The following is a 24,866-nucleotide window of genomic DNA, read 5'->3' on the forward strand; positions in this document are numbered from 1 at the left end:
CATAATTCTTTGAAACACCTGTATCCCCATGTATGGAGAAATCCCTTACCTTTTATGAATAAATACCACCTTTCAATGGTTATTTTAAATATCAGCCAACTCTTTGTTGTTTCAAACCCAAAGCTGCCTTTAATAAAGAAAAAATTTAAAGAAGAATGTGTTTATGAGTGTGAACACATACATGAAAGAGATTACACATATCCACTCACACTTTGATGAAACCTATATATTCCTACCTATAAGTCAAAAGTCCTTTTTTGAGTCAGTAACAAAAACAACATATCTCTCTGTCATAATTACAAATTAATTATATGTTTTGTTTACATGTAAAATTTTAATAATCATGTTTACTGAGCATCTACTGTTTTACAGTTTCCAAGCTATGTGTTTTATACAGATTAATTCTTTTTATATGCCCAGCAAACTTGCAGAGTAGGTATTATGTAAGCTTTGAATATGAAAAAGCAAATGAAATGAGACTTAAAAGATTAAGTAACTTTCCATCACACAGAAATAAATGATACCTCCGAAATTCAAAATAGACTTAACTGACCCCAAAGTGTGACGGTGGTAGAATCCATATGAGCAAAACACACTTAAAGGGATTGTAAGCAGAGGTCTACATTGAAGTTACTCGTGTAAGGGCCAGGTGGTTACTGTTTCAGATTGAGAGTAGATGAATAAAATCAAGGAGGTGGATACACAGCCAGCCACTGGACGGCTTCCCTACTCACTGATAGTATTGATGTTTCATAAGAACACCAAAGGTTGTATTACATTGGCTAACAGAGTGATCAAACACTTTCTCTTTTTTCTTTTTCCCAACTAGAGGTAATGTCAAGTCATTATTAACTAATATACCCTTTTACAACTAAGCAGTATCTGTCCAAAGTTATAAACAAAAGGTACCAATTGCCACTGCGGCTCACACCCAGTATCTCTGATCCATATCATCTTCTGGATGAGCCCCGTCTCTCATGGACAATTTCTAACACTTCCCAAGTCACTCTCCATATGCTAGGATGGCATCCAGAATTGCCAAGGGAATTTAATCCTCCAGAGCCATAATTCAGTACAAGACGATTATTGAGTTGTCAAAGATATGAAGAAAAAGTGTCAGGATGCTTAGGACAATGGAGACAGTGCTGGATATCAGATATAGGATGGGGAATTTGGTGAATTCCACAATGTTTGAGTGGAGAGTTGGAAAGCAGGAAAATGCTATTTAGGTGTGTGACATTCAGCAGCGGCTTCTTTGGGACAGTAAAGCAAAACAAAATATTTTCCCCATGGTAGAAGTAATGAGGTGTGCTTAAGCAGAGAACAGAGTGTGTGTGTATGCTCAGTCACGTCTGATTCTTTGCGACCCCATGGACTGTAGCTCACCAGGCTCCTCTGTCCATGGGATTTTCCAAATAAGAATACTGGAGTGGGGTTCCATTTCCTCCTCTAGAGGATCTTCCTGACCCAGGAATCAAACCCATGTCTCCTGAGTCTCCTGCATTGCAGGAAGATTCTGTACCACTGAGCAACCAAGGAATGTTGGCTTAAGGGGAATGTTTTCTTTCTAAAAATATGCTTCTTATTACCATTATTGAAGAAGGAAGTGGCAACCCACTCCAGTATTCTTGCTGGGAAACCCCCCCATGGATAGAAGAGCCTGGCAGGCTACAGTCCATGGGGTCTTAAGAGTTGGATACAACTTAGTGACTAAAGAATAATACACACACACACACACACACACACACACACACATATATATATATATATGTACATAATATATATATATTCTTCTCATATATATATATATGAGAAGAAAATGGCAACCCACTCCAGTATTCTTGCTTGGAAAATCCCATGGACAGAGGAGCCCTGGCAGGCTACCGTCCATAGGGTTGCAAAGAGTGGGACACGACTGAAGCGACTTAGCATATCATTACTGCTTCTTTTTGATCTTTTAGGAAAAAACTCATATGGAAGGGAGAAACGATTTGTGCATCACACCTGTAGCATGATTTTAACTGCTCTAAAAGAATGCAGGGTTTGAAATTATTTGAACCTATTAGCCACGTAAACGTGGTCAGATTTTTCAACATTTCTAAGCTGTGTTAAGTGTTCAGTACATTTCAAATAAAATATGAGTTTGGAAGAGTGCTTGGCATAAAGTAAGAAGTCAACTAATGGTCATGATAAGTATCAATGCTATTATATTTAGGCTTTACTAATTTTCCAAATAGCACTCAAGCTAATCTTAATAATTACAGTATGACAAGGAAGCACAAATAAAAAGTCAATCAGCTCTTCCAAATATCATAGGAAATTAAGAGACAGGAAAAAATATTTTTTTTGTTTTGGTAAGGGAATTTATGATCCCTGAGCCAAAAAATGATAAAGAACTCCTCTCTCTGTGAATTGCATCCTGGCTAATGGTGTTGGTGTGAAAACCAACTTAATATGACCATCAGCCTGCCTTGTCAAGCCTCTACTGGCTTCTAAGTACCTGAAATTTAGCCTGATTACAACCCTGTATTTGAGTTCCTCTTCCATACCACACTCTGCTTGCTTCTCTTCGTCTGAGAGCTGGCATCTCCAGTTTTTCATTTGCTCATACACACAATTAAAACACCCTCCTGACTGGCCTCTCTAATTCTATGTTGCGTGTCTACCTATCCTGGCTCCCCACCCTGAGTATGTAGCCAGAGTTATCTCTTCAAAAACATGAGTCATGTTATATAATTCTTATATTCTAAATCCCCCACGAGCTTCAAATCTCCCTCTGAATAAAGTTCAGTCTTTACTCCGGCCTCTGTACAACATACCCACTATTCTCATATCACCCCTGAATAACTTCTGTCTTTCACTCTTAAGCTATATCAGAAATTCCGCTCTTCCTTGGATATGACAGACTTTCCACTCAAATCTATTTCTTCTACAGTTTCTTAGGCTTAAAATTACTTCCTCCAGTGATCCTAAAGGTTTATTCCTTTATTTCATTCAGGTAACTATCACATATCCTTATTCACCCTATGTAAAATAGTAATTCTCCATATTGATCTATAACTTTATTCTGTTATATTTTCCATATAACATCAATAATATGTTTGTTGAGTGACTGACCAAATGATTGGATATTTTACATATGTGTTTACTATTCATACCTTTAATATAATTCTAACTGGCTTAATAAGTAGTTTAATATTAAAACATTAAATATTTAACTTAATATAAAAATATTAGTTCCTTAAAATTAAAAAATTCAGTTTTTAATTAACAATTTAATATTAATACACTAAATACTTGTGCTAAATATTTAAAACATAGACTGCTTTAATATTTCTATATTTAATTTCATAAAGAACAAAACCATCCTGAAACTCAATTTAAAGGGAATAGATTACTCAAAAAAGGAATTCAATATAGAGCACATGTTTCCTTAAAGAGTCCATTTTCCTATGGAACTTTTACATTTTTCCATGTAGTATCCTTTGTTGGGGCTTCCAGGTGGCACTAGTGGAGAGAACCCACCTGCCAAGGCAGGAGACATTCTCTGATTTCTACAAATTCATTGTATGAATATGTATTGAGCCTTTGCTAGACACTGTGGCAAACAGGAGTTTACGAGAGTGAGCAGGAAAGTCAGAATTCCAGCCCCAGAAACCATACGGCTTTAATGCCTGCTGGTTGGACGATAATCCAGCTACACTAAAGCAAAAAAACAGAATAGACTTTATAGACTTTGATCACTGTAAATACTCAGCCTCCTGTGTTTTCAACAAGAGGTGAAATGACATGAAGCTTGTTAATTTTTTTATGACAGTACAATTTTATTTTTCACTGGGCTTACCACCCTTTCACACCATTTACTGCTATATCTTTCATGTAGAATACCACTCTCAAGTGCTAAAATGGAAGTATTGTAAATTAAGCATTGAATATGTCTTTATCACAAAAATGAGGAAGTCCAGAACTATAGAAAGCTTATGAGGCAAGGAATTACTTTTTCTCCTTTAGAATTATCTTTCAAATCCCAAGCAGTTTGGTAGCTCTTATTTCCCTAGGTTTCTTGGTGTAGGAATCACCATTCATGCATTTGTGCCTGAAGAACATTACTTCCCTTCTACTTTAAGTAGATGAGAAAAAAAAATACTCATAAGACAACATTAACTACATAGGAATGCAAAAATTACATGCTTGTTGCTTTAACAATTAATGAAAGTGTGAGAGTCCTTCCTTGCCCATAGGTATATAAGGAAGAAAGCCGTTTTCTTCTTGAATGGAGATATCAACGTCTTACCCGTTCATGGAAAAATTCTGGTGATCAACACAATGACCTTTTATATTTTCCCACACAACAAACCTCACAAAGGGAGATATCAGACCCACACACTACATCCTCAAATAATAGTAATCTTCTATATAAATTCTTTTTTAGAAGTTTATTGTCAAAGATAATTTGATAATATTTTCCATAATCCTATGGATTTAGAGATGAAAATGTCTTCATTTTATTACATCACGGTGGTATATTTTTAGGAGTTTCACTGTAAGGTGTCTGAAAAAGTCTACTAAAATCATTATTTTGATTCAGAGTGCTCATCTTCCCAAACATCTGTAAAAATAAGGTAAAAAATTCCCTAATATTTAAATGTCAGTAACCTCTGATGTGAAGGAAGAAAATCTGGTTGGAGGCATACCTGCTCCGCTACCTCATCATCCCCGTGACTCTAACGGCTGCTTTTAGATTGAAGTTTGCTGTTGTTCCGTCACTAAGTCATGTCTGATCCTCTGCAACCCCATGGGCTGCAGCATGCCTGGCTTTCCTCCCCATCCTTCACTATCTCCCGTAGTTTGCTCAGACACATGTCCATTGAGTTGGTGATGCCATTCAACCATCTCACCCTCATCCTTTTAGATACCCTGAGCTGAAACCTGAAGGCTTGAAGATGCTTCCCAGAATTGCAGCATAGACACAGGAGCAGAACTCCAGGTGATGCCATAAAGCAATTTGTAATTCTACATGAATCTAAATAATCTATATCAAAACAAAATCCCGTTTTATTTTTTAAAAATCAATATTGACCATATTGTTTTCTTCTACATTTTCAGAACTTTTGGTTACTACTGAAGTATACATAAAGATATTTGATTAAAATGAACATTTTCTATAATTTCAAACTAGAAGCAAGCAAAATAAACATATATCAAAGGTGAAAATATATTGCCTAAAATATATAACAAATGCACACTTAAGAAGCAATCAATTTATATGGAGTTAGTGACTTTCTACAAAAACATGTAAGAAGTAAAAGCAAAAATTTTATTTAAAAAATTTAATGTAACATAACTTGAATAATTATTTTCAATTATATATTAAGCTATGATTCTACTCTGTTAAGAAAAAATGAATGTGCACTGAACTAAATAGAGAAACAAGGATGGATTTTCCCTTCCACTTGAAAACAAAATCAACAATATATCAACAAAGCAATCGTTTTCAAGACCCTGGATATTAGGCAACAAAGATCAGCGAATCCAGGGAAATGGGATACAAAAGACATGAACCCCAACTATTGCCCCAAGTACTACCTTGAGAGAGCTTCTAGGCTGCAGCCCAGAGGGAACTCAGAGGGACCTGGTAGACTTCCTGATTTGAGGAGAGAGAGGTGGGGTTTTGGAGAAGCCCAAGGAGGCTATTGTTTGGAAGAAAAAGTTAAGTCGCTCAGTCGTGTCTGACTCTTTGCGACCCCATGGACTGCAGCCCTCCAGGCTCCTCTATCTATAGGACTTTACAGGCAAGAGAACTTGAATCCCCAGGGAATCTTCCCAATCCCTACTGAAACTGCGTCACCTGCACTGCAGGCAGATTCTTTACCATCTGAGCCAGGCGGGACTGTTTGGTGGATGGGACCGAAGAGGAGACAGCTGCATAGACAGAACTCTCTTCTTCTGCAGAGGGTGCCCGTCAGGTCTCGTATATCAGCTCCTGCATATATGAGGAGACTTTCAAAGGCTAAAAGAAAACTAGAGTCCACAATGCCCAGGGCTCACAGCAGGGCCAGCTCTAGTACAAGTTGCCACCAGCAGAAGGAACCACCTCATGATTCACTGGGAAGTGGGTAGAGAAGATGGAAGGGTCTTGCCTCAGTATCGAATAGCAATTAGTCCATGGCTGAGCAAACTTAGCAATGAAACGTCCTCTGACATTTTCTTAGGAAGACATTCACACTGATATTATCATTTTGGGATGTTCACTAGAACTATTCCAGGGGTCACCGGAATCTTTCTAAGTTATCAGTATTTGTTTTAAGATTGCACTAAACTCAGTATGCCAACTTTTTCTATACTCTTGATAGGATACTTTTATTTTTTCACTAAGAAATAAATAGAAATATCAGTTATACACCTTTTAGTTCTTTCCCAAAATAAAAAGATAACAAAAACAGTCTCAGAGAGGCAAACTTCCCTTCAGGATGCTCAGTCACTCAGCTGTGTCCAACTGTTTGCAACCCCATAGACTGTAGCCTGCCAGGCCTCAGAGTCCATGGGATTTCCCAGGCAAGAACACTGGAGTGGATTTCTATACCATCCTCCAGGGGACCTCCCCGACCCAGGGATCAACCCATGTCTCTTGCATCCCAGGCAAATTCTTTACCATTGCGCCACCTGGGAAGCCCACCTTTTCAGGAGGATGACTTTTATTAAATAAGACCCTCAAAATTTGTGCACTGAGATTTTGAGTTTCCAACACTGAATTAAAATGTCTAATTTTTACATAGTTTTAATAAATCAAAATGAGATACTAATTCAAATTATAAGCAGTTTATCGTTGGTTATGTTTATTATATGAAAGCTTTTAAAGGAGTTGCCTGATACTGACCAAACTTTAAGACAGTACTAATAGTATGAAGATGTATTTAATTTCAGTTAATATTCCATTATTTTATGCAGAAGGCATTTTAAACTTTCAATTTTCCACTTTATCATATTGCAATACAGTGGACAAAACTATATTTTTCATTGGCATTCACAGGAATCACTTTACTAAGTTCCTGAAATCTATGCTTATTAGACAAGTAGCTTTGGTTAATATCCTCCCTTTACTAATACACATTTATTACATTCATTTCATGGCTTTAAATTATAATTGATACTCAATTTAGCTCACATTTCTTTTTTCATATTACTTCAGTTACCACCTGAAAACTTTAGGAAATTAAATTAAATCCCAGTAGGCTGCACTGGAGGAAAACAGTATGCATTGAATACTGACTTGAGAGGTTTCACATAGGTCCTGAATTAGATCTAATCTGAGCAAGTGACACTCTTTGTTATGACAGTACAACTAGATATATTGATTTTTTTTTTCCCAAGGATCTGTTAAAACCTGTCAATACGAAAGCACTGGTTGCAAAATTTTAGTGCCCATAATGTTTTACAGATTACAGCATTTGGGGGAATTGAAGACTATAAAAACCTGTTTCCAAACTTATATGAATAATCCCAAATGCCTCATTAACTTGAAATGTATCACTAAATAATCTGTGTTAGACACATCTGCACTAACTTTACTATACATTCTATTATGTGAAAGTGTTAGTTGCTCAGTCCTGTCCAACTCTTTGCAACTCATGAACTGTCGCCCACTAGGTTCCTCTGTCCATGGGATTCTCTAGGCAAGAATAGTGGAGTAAGTAGCCATTTCCTTCTCCAAGGGATCTTCCCAATCCAGGGGATGAACCTGGGTCTCCTGCACTACAGGCAGATTCTTTACCATCTGAACCACCAGGGAAGCCCATATTCTATTATAAAACCTTATTAAATAGTCTAACTGTTTTGAGTCTATTACTGCAAAAGATAGCATTGTCTTTAAAGTTTTACTTTGCAAACATGCTAGTATATCCATATTTCCATTTCAAACCCATATTCATGACATCACCCCATGCAGTGAACCCTGGCTGCTTAGGAATTGATTTCCCAAGCATTACTAAAGTAAAATCAACATGAAAGACAGTGGGTCATATCAGTAAACTAAACAATATATATTTAAATGTATGCACTGCAAATTTCAGTGAGAAAGGAATGTGACTTTTTATATCTTTCTGGTGGCCATCAAATTGCTTTTTTAACTCTCAGAGTTATTTATGCAGAACGTGCGTACATTAAACAAGTAAGTATTTATCTACTCTGGTATATGCGTAAACAGAAAGGGCTGTCAGACTACAGCAGGGTCCACAATTACAAGTCAGCCACAACTTTTTCTGTGTGATTACTGGCTACAGTCAATCTGGAAAAAAAATATTTCTGTTGGATTTTAACGTCTTCAGATGCTTTTAAACATCCCTGAGACTACAAAGGCACTATAGAATTTTGCAAATAAGCAAACTTTTTTTCCCCCTAGTTGCACAGCATGTTTTTAGCAAAGGAAAACATGTGTGGGAAATAAGCAAATGCACTTTTCAAAATTAATTTGTGTCAAGGACGAAGCTGTCTCCAACTCTAATTTCAATCTGAAAAGGATTTCATCACTTGATATTTCTATTTGTTGACATATCTACATCAGTTTCTCATATAGTTTTTTATGACAATGGAAAAATCTTGCGAAAACCATGCTATGAGTTACATATTGTAATATACACCCTGTCTGGCTAAATTTTAACCCAAGTAGCACTCATGCACGCCTAGACATTCAAATTCTCTTGGTGAACTTAATATTAAGGCCTCTCTTGCAAAGTCAAAATGGATAAATCTTCATTTTTATTTCTGTGAATTAGGTTAATTTATTTTGAGACTATATTTAGTCTAAAAATTCAATAATGCCAACTGTACTCAGTATTGATCAGTATATCAAAAGTTAGATAGATATTTAGATATAGATGATAAAGCTTTTTTTCTGGTGTTACTCAATTATCTAACCTCCATTAATGCACATATATTTTAATCATAATGTAGGTGAACAAGTTAAAATAACAAAGTAATCAGTGATGGGATAATTATGTAATACTTGAAGACATGATTATGAGGCCCTAGGTGAAGCAATTAATAAGTCTAACCATTATGGTAGTTTGACATCAACACACGCATTGCTCAGAGTAATGTAATTCATGCTGCTTTTAAGAAACCTTTGCTCCTGAAAGAAATTGTTGGCTTCAAATTTTGTTTCTTTTGAAGCTAAAGACAAATGAACTTGCTACAATATGGAACTGGTTTCATTAGTGTAGCACATATATGAACCAGCAAAGAGTAAACCAGTGTATTTCCTATCATGATATTTCCAAAGCATTTCTGGTCACACTGTATCCTATTTCTTCTTTTAAGTTCATAGAATGGAAACTAGAAATGAAATCACTGTTTTCTGCGAAAATCAGGGAAGTCTTTTCTGTAGTTTTTTTTTTTTTTTTAAGTTATACATGGAGTGAGAGCACAAATGAACTTGTCTGTTGCCCAAAACTGGAGTCACTGTGTATAGCAATATTGGGTTATTAATTTTAAATGCAAAAGACACACAAACATACATAGATCATTAAAGTCTTTAAATAATGTTTAAAATTAAAATGGCTTTCTTCAAGGTTATCCAATAGTCTCTGTAATAACTTTCTGTAAATCTATTTTATTTAGCAAGACACACTGTATATACAGTTATTTGTCCAACTAGAAAATGTCCCCCATTTCTTCTGTATTAATACTATGCTGATTTTATCCAGGTATAAGGAAGGGATATGCTCAGCAAGAAAGTGAACCCTTTATCCCCAGAGCTTGAATTATGATATAACTTAATATGATTTATTCATATGATATATTCATGGTTAATTCATGACCTTGTGTTAGTTATTGTTTCAGTGTGGGCATATGAATTTGTTCTGAACAAAGAGACACGAAAGGACATTTGCTGAGAAATACTCTGAAATTTTTCCCATCTCTTTCTTAAAAGAAATTTCTAAGAAACTACTTGCTGCCTTTGGTGTCACTATCAGGACAGGATGCCCAGAATTGCTGTAATGTGGTGATGGAAGTACAGAGAACTGTAGAGAAGCAAGTCTTTTGGAAACTCTGCATGTTTGAACTGCTAAACTAATCACTCTTCGAAATACTCGACTCTGAATTTTCCGTTTTATTTAAGCTGCATTTAATTGGATATTCTGTTCCTTAGAACAGACTCTTTGTGACCCTGTGGACTGTAGTTTGCCAGGCTCCTCTGTCTGTGGAATTCTCCAGGCAAGAATACTGGAGTGGGTTTCCATACCATCCTCCAGGGGATCTTTCCAATTCAGGGATCGAACCCAGGTCTCCTGCATTGCAGGCAGATTCTTTACCATCTGAGCCACCAGGGAAGCCTTTATATATTAAAGGTATTTTAACATAACCTTATACTAGACTAATTTTTCTGCATATCTTATTTATCAACTTCTACTATGGAGCTTTCATGGATAGACTGATATCTGTCAATAATCTTTGAAAAAAGTGATTAACCTTGCCTGAATTCACTGCCCACTAATCCCATTTGTATTCATATGCATTTTCTTGATTTTTACATTTTCTTAGACTTTTTCACACTGTTTTTTTATGTCTAAAGGTAATTTCTATCAGTTATTTTTATATCATTGTCTGTTAGCACTGTATAATATATATATGTATATATATCTTGCACTTTTGATGCACTAATTCTTTCTTTAGTAGTCTTCAGGTGGTGTTATGGTAAAGTGGGGTTTCCCTGGTAGCTCAGCTGGTAAAGAATCCACCTGCAATGCAGGAGACCCTGGTTTGATTCCTGGGTCAGGAAGATCCCCTGGAGAAGGCTACTCACTTCAGTATAAATTTGTGGACTTCCCTGGTGGCTCAGAAGGTAAAAAATCCACCTGCAGTGCGGGAGACCTGGGTTCGATCCCTGGGTTGGGAAGATTCCCTGGAGGAGGGCATGGCAATCCAGTATTCTTACCTGGAGGATCCCGCGAACAGAGGAGCCTGGCGGGCTATCATCCACAGGTCGCAAAGAGTCGGACACAACTGAAGCAATTTAGGAGCAGCAGCAGCAGCAAACTGTCAATGAAGTTGTTGACCTCCTCATGCCCACTGTGTTTTTGTGTTCTAGAAGTTTAATTTGATTATTTCTAAATGTGCTTCATCATTGTATCTTGATTTTCCATAATTTCTAATTTATTTTTAATTTTAACTTTGCATCTTCAAACATATTAAGTTTACTTAATTCATGTTTTAATTGATTTTATTTTCAAAATATATTAACTCTTTTGTTATTTCTGCTAAGTGCTTTGTCATGATGGCTTTCTCCTAGTGTGTTTCTGTGCTTTTTATCTCTATGTTCATCATCACTGTGATATTACCTGGGGACTACACTGAGACTTGTGTTTGAGAGGAATGCTCTAAGCATGATTTGAACATGAATCTTTTAAACATGAGTCCTGATCTAGTCCTCATCTGACACCAAACCATGTATTTAGTTTAGGTTTATAAACTAATAATTCGTGTAAATCCTGAATGCATATTTGAGTGAGAGATGGTTTGTAGCTAAAAAAATCACAGGGAAGACTTTTTTTTTGCCTCCTCAAAGCCAAGTCCAATAAGGGTGAGTTTCTGTTCTATGTTTCTTTTCCTCACCCTCCTCTCCATCCCTTCACTAAAAGTATTTCTTTTGCTTTCAGTTGTTTTACTTGAAATTCTATAACTGATCTTCTACCCATGTAGACTCTCAGCTTTGTTTTGGGTCCCTTAAGGAACTGACCAACAGTGACTATTCAGTGCCTGGGACAGCTGTCAGGTCAGAAATAGCGCCTTATTGAATTTGCATTTTCTCAACATTTTCAGCCTCTAAAGAGTACCTCATTTTTTTTTTTTGCCAACTCATCTATGTAATGTAAAGAGTTTTATTAAAAATTACATTTTGTCAGAAATTTTAGGTGTCCGATACACCTTAAAAAGATGTCGGTGTATCTAACCCACTTTGCTGAAAATGGAAACACCCTTTTCTTTGTTTCTTTAGAGCCTAACTGTTATTCATACAGAGCTATGAATGAGTCCTCACTGAGTCCTCAACATTCTTAACTCAGTGAGGTTCTTTTATGAGGTATGTATTTACTTGGTAACTAAATCAAAGACACCGATTTTCCATTCTTCTGTCATTCTTCTTTCAATTTCACCTATTTCCAAACTAGCTGTGCATGCATGCTCAGTCACTTCATTCGTATCCGACTCTGTGACCCCATGGACTCCAGCCCACCAGGCTCCTCTGTCCATGGGTCTCTCCAGGCAAGAATATTGGAGTGGGTTGCCATGCCATCCTCCAGGGGATCTTCCCCACCCAGGGATCGAACCTGTGTCTCCTGTGTCTTCTGCATTAAAGGCAGATTCTTTACCTCTGAGTCATGGGGGAAGTCTCCAACCTAGTTACTTCACTATAATTTATGTACTTCTTTGAAATATTTTAACTATTTTTTGAAAAAAACATAATGTGAATACATCTATGATATAAAACAAATATTTAAAAATACTTCTGTTTTTATCTTTTTATAGTTTATAGGGCATTGTTATGTACATTATGCTATTTTTGTTTTCTTCAAGATGTAGGCAGTGAGGGTGTTCTTATGTGGCCAAAAGATGATTCCCCAGGTGGCAATGCTAAATCAGAATCCAGATTCTAAATCCTGGTCCAGTGCTCTTATGCTTGAGTAAGATGAACTGAATATTTTGAATATTTAGAAAGTATACAATAAATAAACTTCATCATACATTGCAAATCTCCTAAATTCAAGTTATCAGGGTATTCTCTAACTGAAGATAAGTATGTTGAAATTAATGTAAAGTCCACTTTCCCCAAAACATTTAATTCTAACTTTTGAAATACTTTCCTTATAATTGTTGAAGAATTTATTTCTGGCAAATCATTTCCTACTTGCCATTTAGATTAATAATTTACTATTTGATGGACACTATACAGAAATATTTTGGATATAATTAACTTATAATTGGCTCAATTAATTAAATTGATTGTAGATGAATTCATTTATCTGTTTAAATGTGAGATATTGCAAAAATTCAAAAAAACTACAGAAAAGAATACAGCACAGGGAGAAAAGAGAGCTTATTTTCATTTTCAGAGTGACAGATAATTTTTTCACACTCTATTTAAAATTAGCACTACTTACAGCTTTATCTGCAAAGGTCTCTTCATAAAATGCCAGCATCAGAGCAAACTGTACCACTACATATATCTTCAATAGCTGAGAGGCCGATGATGAGAAAGGAACTTCCTTCCCCTCGACCTAGGAAGACAGAAAAAAACTTTTCCATGATATTGCTCCATTATCTCTCTCACTGAAATTCACACTAAGTGAAGAGGAGATATGAAAAAAGAAATGAAAGATTTTGCTTTTCTTTTTTTAGACCCTTGAAACTACTCATGTTTATTACTTCAGATAGGAAAAAATGCGAAAATTAGGAGACTTGTTTCTCATTTCAGAAACATTATGAGTCTAATCTTGTCTGCTTTATATAGAGCAATGTAAGAATTGATACTGATGATTAACATAAAAAAGAACATGTTATATGAAATATTAAAATATGTCCATGATTATACATTGAAGTATAGCAAAAGAGAAAATGGAAGGTGATTTGGGGTAGTGGAGATAATCTTGCTTCAAAGAGAAACACTGTCTTATTGAAAACAACTTTCCCAGACTACAGTTTCCCAGAAACACTATAATCCTATCCTTATAATGCAGATTTAGGCATCAATATGACTTTAAAATATTCACTTAGAATTATTTATTGAAAAAAAGGAAAATAATAAATGAACCGTAGCTGACTAGACTCTCTGGAGCTGAAATAAGCAAACTATTTTCACCTATATCAATTTAAAATGTTGTTCTATAACTAGCTGTGAACATAACCAGGTGTCTAGGAAATTCCAACACAGCAGCTTTTGTAACTGGAAGAGAAAACATCCTTATTTAAATCGAGATTTTTGAAAAATAACATATTCAAATAAAACATATGATTTTCATTTCCTTGAAATACTGGCTAACTTTTATACTCATCTCTGAAATCAAGAGTAGCTTATTGTTTTTGTATTACTATTAATGACAGTTATCTTGATAAGCAATCACAACATATACGCTGAATGATGGAAAGAAATTCTTTTTTCATCAGAGGAATTCCATATTGAAACTGAATTTCTCATTTGGATTTCTATGTTTTACATCTCTACTTTGCTTAATGTTTTAGTTTTAATGGATTTCTGCATTTAATGCTACTATTCCACTAGGGAATTAATAAAGTTGTGGTCTAATCCAACAACCACATCATTTTGGTGTGGCTTTAGACCTTCAGTTCTGGAGATCTCAATTTTTCATAGACAAATGAAGACTGGACAGAATCATCCAAAAGGCTCCCTCCATCTCTCACATTCTAGGTTCTGTGATGAACCCACAAGTGTCTGTGTGGTTTCTGCACTACACAAAGGCTCTTGACTGTGGGTTTGAGCCAAGAAAACCAGTCTCTGGTGCTCTGCCCCAATGCACGCTCCCTAGGAAGAGGCAGCATCCGTCTGGGAGAGGGCACCCCTCTTATTGGCCCCTAGGTGGTGTCCACTCATTAAGTTACACATTGCATGACTGCATCTGCCTCAGGAAACATCTTTTTTCAGATTTGCATGAAGTCAGCATGAATTACAGGCTGGCTGAAGACCTGACAATAGGAAATTAATCTTTCCCATCATCAAATTCATGAACACTATTTACCTCTGGGATTTCTTCAATCAGTCCAAGTCTTGGTTTACCTGGACTCCATCCTGGTCCTTTAAATATGACAGAAAACTTATTGAACAACCCAGGCGTGGCCCAGAATGTAGTCCATATGTTAACTAAATGATGGAACTAGAAGAATAAAAATATAATTCATTTGAAATAAGGAAATCCTACAACAAACAGGTTACATACGTTAAATCATGTGTTTTATTCTACTGTATAATGCAATTTATAAATTATTCTTTAATATATAGTTATATATAATTTGCTAATGATGATTAATATGCAATTGTGTTATAAATTGAAATTTATTCTATGCATTCTGTATACCTTTATGCTTAAATGTATTCTTATCAATATTTCTGAAACTCCACAAAATTTGAAATTTTAAAATATGGCAAAGGCTTAGAAAATCAACAAAGAAAAAAAAAATGAGTTCAGAGACTTTACTTCCAATGCTATTGACCAGCAGCCTGCGCATTCAACAAGCCATGTCGAATGACATCTTTTCTAGACTTGCTAAACAGTTGTTAAGGTAGAACTAGAATCATATAAATAGGTGTATCCGCTATATATTTTTAAAATAATTTTATTTACTATATTGAATTATAGGTAAAGATATCACATTAAGAAAAAAATTTCAGTGCCATTTCTGAGGGTAGATTTATAAGTATTTTTCATATTCTGTAATAAGAAAAAAGTTTACTGAATCAAAAGTTTACCTTGAGGCTTATAGCAGCAATTCACATTCTTTAAATAAAACACATTTGATAGGTATAAAGTTAAAGTATGCACATGTATGACAAGTACTCATTAAATATTGGCTATTAGGATAATTAGCTATATATGCCACACATGTTATAATACTGCATCACAGAATTAAAAATAGTCCTAGATATTGGGCATCAGCTATAAACTCTAAAAATGAGTTTTATAGTAAGTGTAGTAATAAATTAATGCAGAAAGAAGTTTGGGTTCTGTTAGACTTTGTGGTCTCATGTGCATTTTCATGATCTCTTACAGAATTTAAACTGCTAACATTATAAAAATGGCTTTTAAAATTACTTGAAATATTACAATAAGGAATCTAAAGCAATTAAGGAACAATGCAGGATTTTGTTGAGGCTTTGTAATAAAATAATAATAATACAGAAAATTAATGGCATGACACACATTAATACACTTACCCGTTTTGCTATTTTAAAAACTGACTGTAATTGTATTACTATCATTCTAGACACAGCCATGAGAAATACATGGTAATGTTTTAAAATAAGGAGCACTTTCTCACTTATTTCTTTGCCAATGGCCTGAAATACCTGGACCCCAAAGGAAAGCAAAATGAATGATCTATACTTAAAAATAAAGGAGGAAAAGAAAAGCCCTTTCTATCTAACAGGGATCATTCTAAGTTGCTCTTGAATCCTCTGATGGGAAGGTGAGAAAATTAGTTAAATATAGAGCAACACAAGTGAAAGCAGATATGCAATTTTGTAAGTTGAGGGACTCCTAATATTACAATTTCCTGATTTGATATTTCTGACAATATAAGGGAGTATGAGAAGACTAAACCTTAGACACAGTTCTGACAATTATTATGCTAAAGGAAATTTTATTTGAGGGCAGAAGCCTGGATTATTGAACACAGATTCAGCAGTAGCTCATAAAGACCTGTGACTGTCTGAATATTGTGTCTTCAAAACCTAATCAACCAATTCTTTGTGCACTCATGCCATGCAGTCTTCAACCTCTTATTGTATCTCAAATAAGAGCCCCTTTTCCTCCACGTGTACACTTCCCAAGTCTTGCTAGTTAAAGGATCACCATCAACCAGCAGTGTCTGCATCTCCTGGGGGCTTGTTAGAAACACAGAGTCTTGGATGGAATTCAGACCTACTGAACCCATCCTTTAATCAGATCCTCCCATGATTCATATGCATGTTAGGTTTGAAAGGCTCTCTCTTAGAGGACAGAGACTAAGCTGTATTTCCTTTTTAATCTCTACATTATGAAGAGAAGACCACACCCAATGAAGAGGTGTCTCTAAGTGTATTATCTCGAAACTTAACTTCAGTTCTATAAAGAAAGTACCTAGAAATATTTCTTAAAAGTACCTGGAAATATTTGCTAATATCTTCCTGAAAAAAAAAAAATCCATCACATTCTTAGTAGCATCTAAGAGTGAGAAAGTGAGAGAGAAAATACAATTAGGTGAGAAGAAAAAAGAGAAGTAATAAAATTTCTCTTCTGAATGGTGACATAAAAATGCCTTTCATTTGAAAAGTGAAGTCAATTTATGACAGCCTTTTCCATAAAATTGAGTTGATCAAGTTTGGAACTGGGCCTTCAACCCACTCTACTTTTAGGTTTGAATCTGACAAACTGTGAATAGTTGGAAGAATTATTTAAATCCTGGGAATCTCAGTTTTATCCACCAAAAAAAAAAAAAAAAAACAGCAACAACAAAAAAACTGAGGCTAACAGAAGACATGAGGGATAACAGAAGATATGAAAGAAATGGGACTACCAGACCACCTGACCTGCCTCTTGAGAAATCTGTATGCAGGTCAGGAAGCAACTGGACATGAAACAACAGACTGGTTCCAAATAGGAAAAGGAGTACGTCAAGGCTGTATATTGTCACCCTGCTTATTTAACTTACATGCAGAGTACATCATGAGAAACGCTGGGCTGGATGAAACACAATCTGGAATCAAGATTGCCGGGAGAAATATCAATCACCTCAGATATGCAGATGACACCACCCTTATGGCAGAAAGTGAAGAACTAGAGTCTCTTGATGAAAGTGAAAGAGGAGAGTGAAAAAGTTGGCTTACAGCTCAACATTCAGAAAATGAAGATCATGGCATCCGGTCCCATCACTTCATGGGAAATAGATGGGGAAACAATGGAAACAGTGACAGACTTTATTTTGGGAGGGCTCCCAAATCACTGCAGATGGTGATTGCAGCCATGAAAATAAAAGACGCTTACTCCTTGGAAGAAAGGTTATGACCAACCTAGACAGCATATTAAAAAGCAGAGACATCACTGTGCCAACAAAGATTCGTCTAGTCAAGGCTATGGGTTTTCCAGTAGTCATGTATGGATGTGAGAGTTCGATTATAAAGAAAGCTGAGCGCTGAAGTATTGATGAATTTGAACTGTGGTGTTGGAGAACACTCTTGAGAGTCCCTTGGACTGCAAGGAGATCCAACCAGTCCTTCCTAAAATAAATCAGTCCTGAATATTCATTGAAAGGACTGATGCTGAAGCTCAAACTCTAATACTTTGGCCTCCTGATGCGAAGAACTGACTCATTTGAAAAGACCCTGATTCTGGGAAAGATTGAATGCAGGAGGAGAAGGGGATGACAGAAGATGAAGTGGTTGGATGGCACCAACTTCTCAATGGAAATGAGTCTGTGTAAACTCTGGGAGTTGGTGGTGGACAGGGAGGCCTGGCAAACTGCAGTCCATGGGTCACAAAGAGTCAGACACGACTGAGCGACTGAACTGATCTGAACAGAAGATAAACCTTAGTAAGTTTTAACAATGGTTAAATATTTGTGCTGTTAGTAATGCCCTGCAAATAGTCAAAGCCCAATAAATGTCAATTTTCTTACTTTAAATTTCTTTTAAAACTTTGAGGAAGTAGGTTTGTAAAGCAGACCCAACATGAACCTGCACTTTTCCCTTTTCTAAATGCTGTATATCCTGTCCCCTGGACAGAGCTGTCATTGACTGACCTCTTCAGGTTTTCAAGTATTCTTATCTTTTTCTCATTTACTAGTTCTGACCCCAGGGAGGGTTTGCGGTGGTCTGCTGCTGACGGATCAGAGCTTCGCAGACATTCCTCATCTCTCTAGTGCCAACCATTGAGACCAGTGAACAACCAATACCACATGTCTGACAGAAAACTAGTCCAGGGCAAAGAGTCTTAGCAGGTGAGGTAATGTGCAGACCTAACCCACCCATAATAGCTCTTGACACCTCAGTCCAAGAAGAGGAGGGCAAAGGCCTCACCTTGAATTTCTAACCAGAGTCATGTAGCCTTGAAGCAAATATTTTTCTTACTCTGGGATCAGCCTTAATTATACATTTTATTACCACTCCTTCTGAACACACGAATATATTTCAGGTCTATTCTGAGAGGTATGTTGCTAAAGAACTATTTCTTTTAATTCTAGGTAACAGACATCTTTAAAAATTGTGGCAATGAATTGTTTGCAAATTTATTTGGCCCAATTTGATTCAAATCTTGGAGTGCCAGAGTTATTTTCAAATTCTTCTACAACTAAAGTAATTTTTTTTTAAGGTCAATGTAACGTACTTTTACCTTTCAGCAACTAAATTTTCTTTCAAATATAAAATTTATAAGAAGACGTAATCAATGCAGAAAGAATAAAATCAATAACATTACCTGCACCTTGAAAGGTTCAAATGTATTAATGGGATGTGTTAGACCATATACAACTTTTTCATTTTCTGCCTCAAATGTCCCTGGAAGACAAACAATAATGATCTTTGACTTTCTGTGAATTAAGGAGTTAATTTAATTTTTTAAATGCTTGTACTTTTTACTTACCAAAGATTCTATCCCATATGATAAGAGTTCCAGCAAAATTTTTGTCTATACAATAACGGTTTCTGCCTGTGAGATAAAATATTAAGTTTTTTTTAAAAAAAGGAAGTCATACTTTTGAAACAATGATATTCCTAAAAATATCTTTTCACTGACAACACTAGATTCTATGAAGTGTGTACTCCATCGTCTGGTTAACTCTTTTTCCCACTACATCTGAGGAGATCTAAGGAAAAAGGAAAATCTAAAAGCCAGACATGTAAAGGTTTTTTGGGTTTTTTTTTTTTTTTTTTTTTTGCTTTTTTCCCTCCAGTCCTTGCTTTGAAGATGAGGTTTGTCCAGCTTCAAAAGAAGAAGCAAATGCCTACTTATAAAATGTGTGGTGACTAGGTTGGGTAATTGTGATGAAATGATACAAAATAATATCATTTTTTTAAGAAATGAAGAAGAAAAGATCAAATTTCCTCACCGTGATGAACTCTATGATGGCTAGGAGTATTAAGAATCAGTTCCAAAGGACCAAGGTTATTGATGACCTTTTTAAAATAAAAGGAATATAGTTATTATTAAATTATATGCAATATTTAAGTGCTCACATTAAAATTCCCCATGGGTTATAAAATGTTGCAATTTTCAGACTCAGAAGAAATTTCTCTATCTTCTGTTGTTTATAGCAATAAGATAGCAATAAGCTCATCATATATTCAAAGAGACAATATAGTATAGTAGTGAGGTTAAGAGCGTGATTGCCTCAGTTCAGTTCCTGAATCATCTATTTATTATTATGTGGTACTGGGGAAATTACTGAAAGTTTTTGTAACTCAGTTTCCTTACCTTTAAAATGGGAAGAATAATAATATCTACCTTCCCTGGTGGCTCAGACAGTAAAGAATCTGTCTGCACTGCAGGAGAGCCAGGTTTGATCCCTGGGTTGGGAAGATCTTCAGGAGAACAAAATGGCAAGCCACCCCGATATTCCTGCCTGAATTCCATGGGCAGAGGAGCGTAGCAGGCTATAGTCCATGGGGTCACAAAGAGTGGGACACAACTGAGGACTAACACTTCCACTTTAGTAACCACACAATAGTGTTCTGAGGATTACAAGTGTTGCTGTGTTTAGATGCTACTATTGCCAAGGCATGCTTTCAGGTTTTATGTCATTTTATGCTATCCACCTACCAACTATTCTTTGTTGATTCATAATAACAAAGCATAACTAGGGGAAAGAAAACCAAGTATTACATTCATTTTCTGGAGTTGGTTTCATAGAATAATCAGTCATGTAGCAACTTACTATTGCAGTAGCAAGGGTAGTCCTTGCTTATTCAAGTAGATGCCTATATGTTCTCTGAGTGTAGACGCCCCATTTTGCAGTCCATTTTTGAGGCATATTTCCAAGTCAAATATGTAAAGGGACCTTTTTCTGGAATTAAAGACCCTTTAAAATTTGGTCTAGAATTCTCTAACGTTATCTCCCCACATTTCTCAAGTAGAATCTCTCGTGCCAGAGTCTTCAAGACATGTAGAAACCAGACAAGTAGCATTAAAAAGAGCAGCCCATATATAGAACATTTGTTATTGTATACGATTAATATTAAACAAAGTGGGAACTCTTTTCATCTCGATCACATTATTCTTTCTTCCACCCATGATGGAAGATAACAACCTTTTACTTTTCTTTAGATCAAAATCTAAATGATCTGTTAGAATCTACATATTACAAAGTCAGTACACTGTTAGGATATTTTAAGAGGTTGCTCAGCTCCAAAGTTAATGTCCATTTAAAGGATATGTCAATATAAGGAATAAAGTAACATGTTAAATGCTGCTTAAGGGGAAAGAACATCGCTGACAATCACAACACTGACATGGATTTGGCAAGTCAATGGCACACGAGAAAAATAGGGAAATGGGACTGCATCAAGCACAAAGATATTTAAGATACGTAACACCCAAACGTATTGTGGGGAATCCTGTTTAGATAACAAACCAAATATAAAATATCTTTTATAGGCAATGGGAGAAGATTGATTATAAACATGGTATGACATAATGAGAATACTTTTATTAGGAGTTATGATGTCATAGTCACTACATAAGAAAATGTAGTTGCTTTCTGAGTTGTATAACTAAAGTATACATGACATGAAATCTAGGTTTTGCTGCATTATATTTGGCAATTAGAAGGGAAAACATAACTAATGAGAATGAATCAAAATCATTATGTTTTTATTGAAATATAGTTGATTCACAATGTTGTGTTAGTTTCAGATGTACAGCAAAGTGATTCAGATAGACATATCTATTCTTTTTCAGATTCTTTTCCACTATAGGTTATTATAAGATATCATAATGATTTTTATAATAAAGTGATAGAGCTATGAACATTCACTGTATTATTCTCTCTAGTTTTCTGAATGCTTGAAAATTTTTAATAAAAGAAATTACTACTCTGGTATTATACAGCCATGCTCATTTAGCCAGTTGAAAATATTAATAGATGCCTACAGTTCCAAACAAACTTCTAGATTATAACCGTTTATTTAGCAGAGTTTAATCACATTTTGGCAACCTCTGATATTGAAACATCCAATTTACAATTGCAAATGTGGACAGTTGCAGCAGCCACACAGTCCTCAGCTTGTGGGGTTCAGAAGGTTCCTAACATAGAAGAAACAGCAGCATTGCCTCATAACAGTGCCGCAACTCTCCATGTGACAGGTGCAACCAGCATCTCCTTAGGAGACTCACTGTTTACACACCTGAAAGAAACAGCCCTTGCCCCGTACCCTGCTGACCGGCTTCTAAGGGTTTCTTGGTTTCCGTTATGGAACAGACATGCAAAAGACACAAATGTCTGCAATGCAGAGGATGGGTAATGTTATGTAGTGTATGTTGACTTAGGCTCCCCTCTCTCTTCTTGTCTCTCTTTTCTAATCTATAGTTCTAGTGTCATTTTCAAAGTTATTTCCATAAGCAATGTATTATGAGGTCCAAACAACAGACTTGTTGGTTGATTCATAGACCAGAACTCATTTATATATGAAAAACTCTGTAATTTTTCATTTCAGAAGTTCAAAATATTGTGGATATATAGCCCTTATATCAGACCACAGTTCTATGAAATAAGGTGCAAAAATATTATCCTACAAATGCATTATTAATGACCAGGAATTGGGAGGGGAGTTAGTGGAAACAAGCCTGGATTTTATTGGACTCCATTGCTTTGTACTTGATGGAAAAATATTTGTTGAGAAGAAGAATGGTGATGGATAGAGAACAAAAAAGTGGGATTTCTCAGCAGTCGGGACACTGAAATCTGATGCTTTGCACAGGCCCTGTATCTCTGGCAGAGAACCAGATGGGAAAGGAGAAAAGCATTTATCCTTGTTTGTCTCTTTGGTGGCTAACATATGTTACAAAACCAGACAACAAAAGGGGGTGGAGGAGGCCACACTATCCGGCTTCTGCTACCCAGATGCATTTCTGATCCCTAGAACTGTGTGTGCAGCCACATTTAAAGCCACACAAATGGTGAGTGAATTCAGATGATGAGAGCCTTGGCTGAGGGCATTGTTTTCTTTAATGTCAAGCACTTTTCCTCAAAGAAAATCTTTTGCTTCTGCAGGCTAAAGCATGGTGATATCAATACTGAAAGTGAGGGTTGTTTTTTTTTTTTAATAAAATGCCAAGTACAACACAGGCAACCACAGTCAAATTTCCTGGTAGTTCCTATGAGTACCTTGGAGCTGGGGAAGACCACCTCGGTGTGGGAGATGATTCATCATTCAGACAGCCCAGTCAGAACCTCTCCTGAAAAAAAACCCTTCTGATTCAAAGTCACGGAGAAGTCATTAATAATTAATTAGGACTGAGTGTAACAACTTAATTATTGCCCACTTTTGCAAATTCAGTGGTTTAGCAATTCAACTATGTCCAGCTTTGAATCACTTCCTGACAATATGTTACTGTGAAAATAATTGGAGCTATTCTCATTTTTTAGAAGTTATTTATTTATCTTGTCTTTTTAGATTTAGATGAGTTCATTTAAATTATGAAATTTTAGACCATATAGAGGACTTAAAAATGAGATAGTACAAGACTGTGTTATAACAAAGCATAAAACTGAAACTCAGGGAAGCTAAATTACTAGTCCAAGTTTAAATGTCTTGGAAGGAGCCCTAAAGTCTTCTCAGTTTCAACTCTAATCCTTCTATTGCTCTCTCATGTTGCTTTTAAAAGATACAGCACTTTTTCCATCAAATAAAAGTAATCTACATTTTCAGAACTTTAATGGGAAATGCTAACTAAATGCTTTCTGACTACATTTCAAAATGAAATCCAGGTATTTATAAAGAGCCCAGGAATTTCAGCTTCTAAATTGTGCTTACGGTTATTTTAGGCACTTCTAGAGTTTCTTAGATCTCTGAAACAATGTTTTGTAGCTGTAGTTTTCTGTCAGGGTTTTTTATAACCCAAGGGCCATGGATGCCTAGAAAGGCCATGTATGGGCTTCAGAAGGCCAAGAACACCCTGAAGTGTCTTACCAGATTTTATGAGTATGTGACTATTGGTATTTTTCTTGGGGAAACTATCACTTTCATAGTATATTCAAAGAGATCCTTTAGTCCCCAGAGGTTAAAAATCAATGTCTTAAACAGACAGCTTTAGATTATATCCTTTGCCTTTCTTATTTATATTGTGCTTTTAGTTTCAATATTATTAAAACTTGGGTGCTAATTTCCCATCCAATGTTCAAAGATAGTAACTTTAATATGTTTCTGCCTATTTCTTGAATTCATTGTTTTCCAACAAGATTATTTCTTAAGTTGTTTTACTTGTTTAATAATAAACTATTAAAAATGAATAAATAATAAAAGTAACGATTTTATAAGTATAAGCTCCATCCATTCTATCAATTAACATTTACCCAGGAGAAGGAAATGGCAACCCACTCCAGTATTCTTGCCTGGAGAATCCCAGGGACAGAGGCGCCTAGTGGGCTGCTGTCTATGGGGTCGCACAGAGTCGGACACAACTGAAGCGACTTAGCAGCAGCAGCAGCAGCAGAAGTACACTGGACTGGATTTGTTGAACTGGTCACAAACTCCTTATTTTTCTACCCAAAATTTATGGTGGATGTAGAAAAGAGTTAAATGTAAAAGTAAGAGAACAGGGGCCATGAGTTTCATCATGTCATTTCCCTTCATCAAAAATAAAACAAACAAATGAAAGCAACTTCATAATGAACAAAAGTCCAAACATCTGGAATTCAAAGCTGTTCACAATTCTTCCTCAACGCCTTCATGTTCCACTCTGACCCACCGCAATCATGTTCTGCCTCCAGTGTGTTAGTTGCTCAGTCATGATCGACTCTGTGAGACCCCATGGACCCAGGGATTTCTGTGAGACCCAGAAATCGAATCCAGGTCTCCTGCATTGCAGGTAGGTTCTTTACTGTCTGAGCCACCAGGAAAACCTTTACCTCCAAGACCTACCTACATTCTCCAAGCACTCGTTTTTATTTTT

At 35.9% G+C, this 24,866-nt stretch overlaps 1 protein-coding gene across 1 annotated transcript in view; it reads right to left on the reverse strand.

Annotated features, from left to right (window-relative positions):
• AGMO (alkylglycerol monooxygenase) overlaps positions 1–24,866 on the reverse strand; it is a 392,569-nt gene that overhangs the window by 187,478 nt on the left and 180,225 nt on the right. The window contains exons 6-10 of the mRNA XM_040260598.1: positions 19,807–19,873; positions 19,341–19,406; positions 19,176–19,255; positions 14,748–14,882; positions 13,155–13,271 (exon numbers count right to left, since the gene is read on the reverse strand). Coding sequence (XP_040116532.1) covers positions 13,155–13,271; positions 14,748–14,882; positions 19,176–19,255; positions 19,341–19,406; positions 19,807–19,873 — 465 coding nt within the window. The remainder of the gene's footprint in view (positions 1–13,154; positions 13,272–14,747; positions 14,883–19,175; positions 19,256–19,340; positions 19,407–19,806; positions 19,874–24,866) is intronic.

The sequence above is a fragment of the Oryx dammah genome, unplaced genomic scaffold (genome assembly GCF_014754425.2).
Source record: "Oryx dammah isolate SB20612 unplaced genomic scaffold, SCBI_Odam_1.1 HiC_scaffold_18, whole genome shotgun sequence".
In the NCBI taxonomy this organism is placed as follows: Eukaryota; Metazoa; Chordata; class Mammalia; order Artiodactyla; family Bovidae; genus Oryx; species Oryx dammah.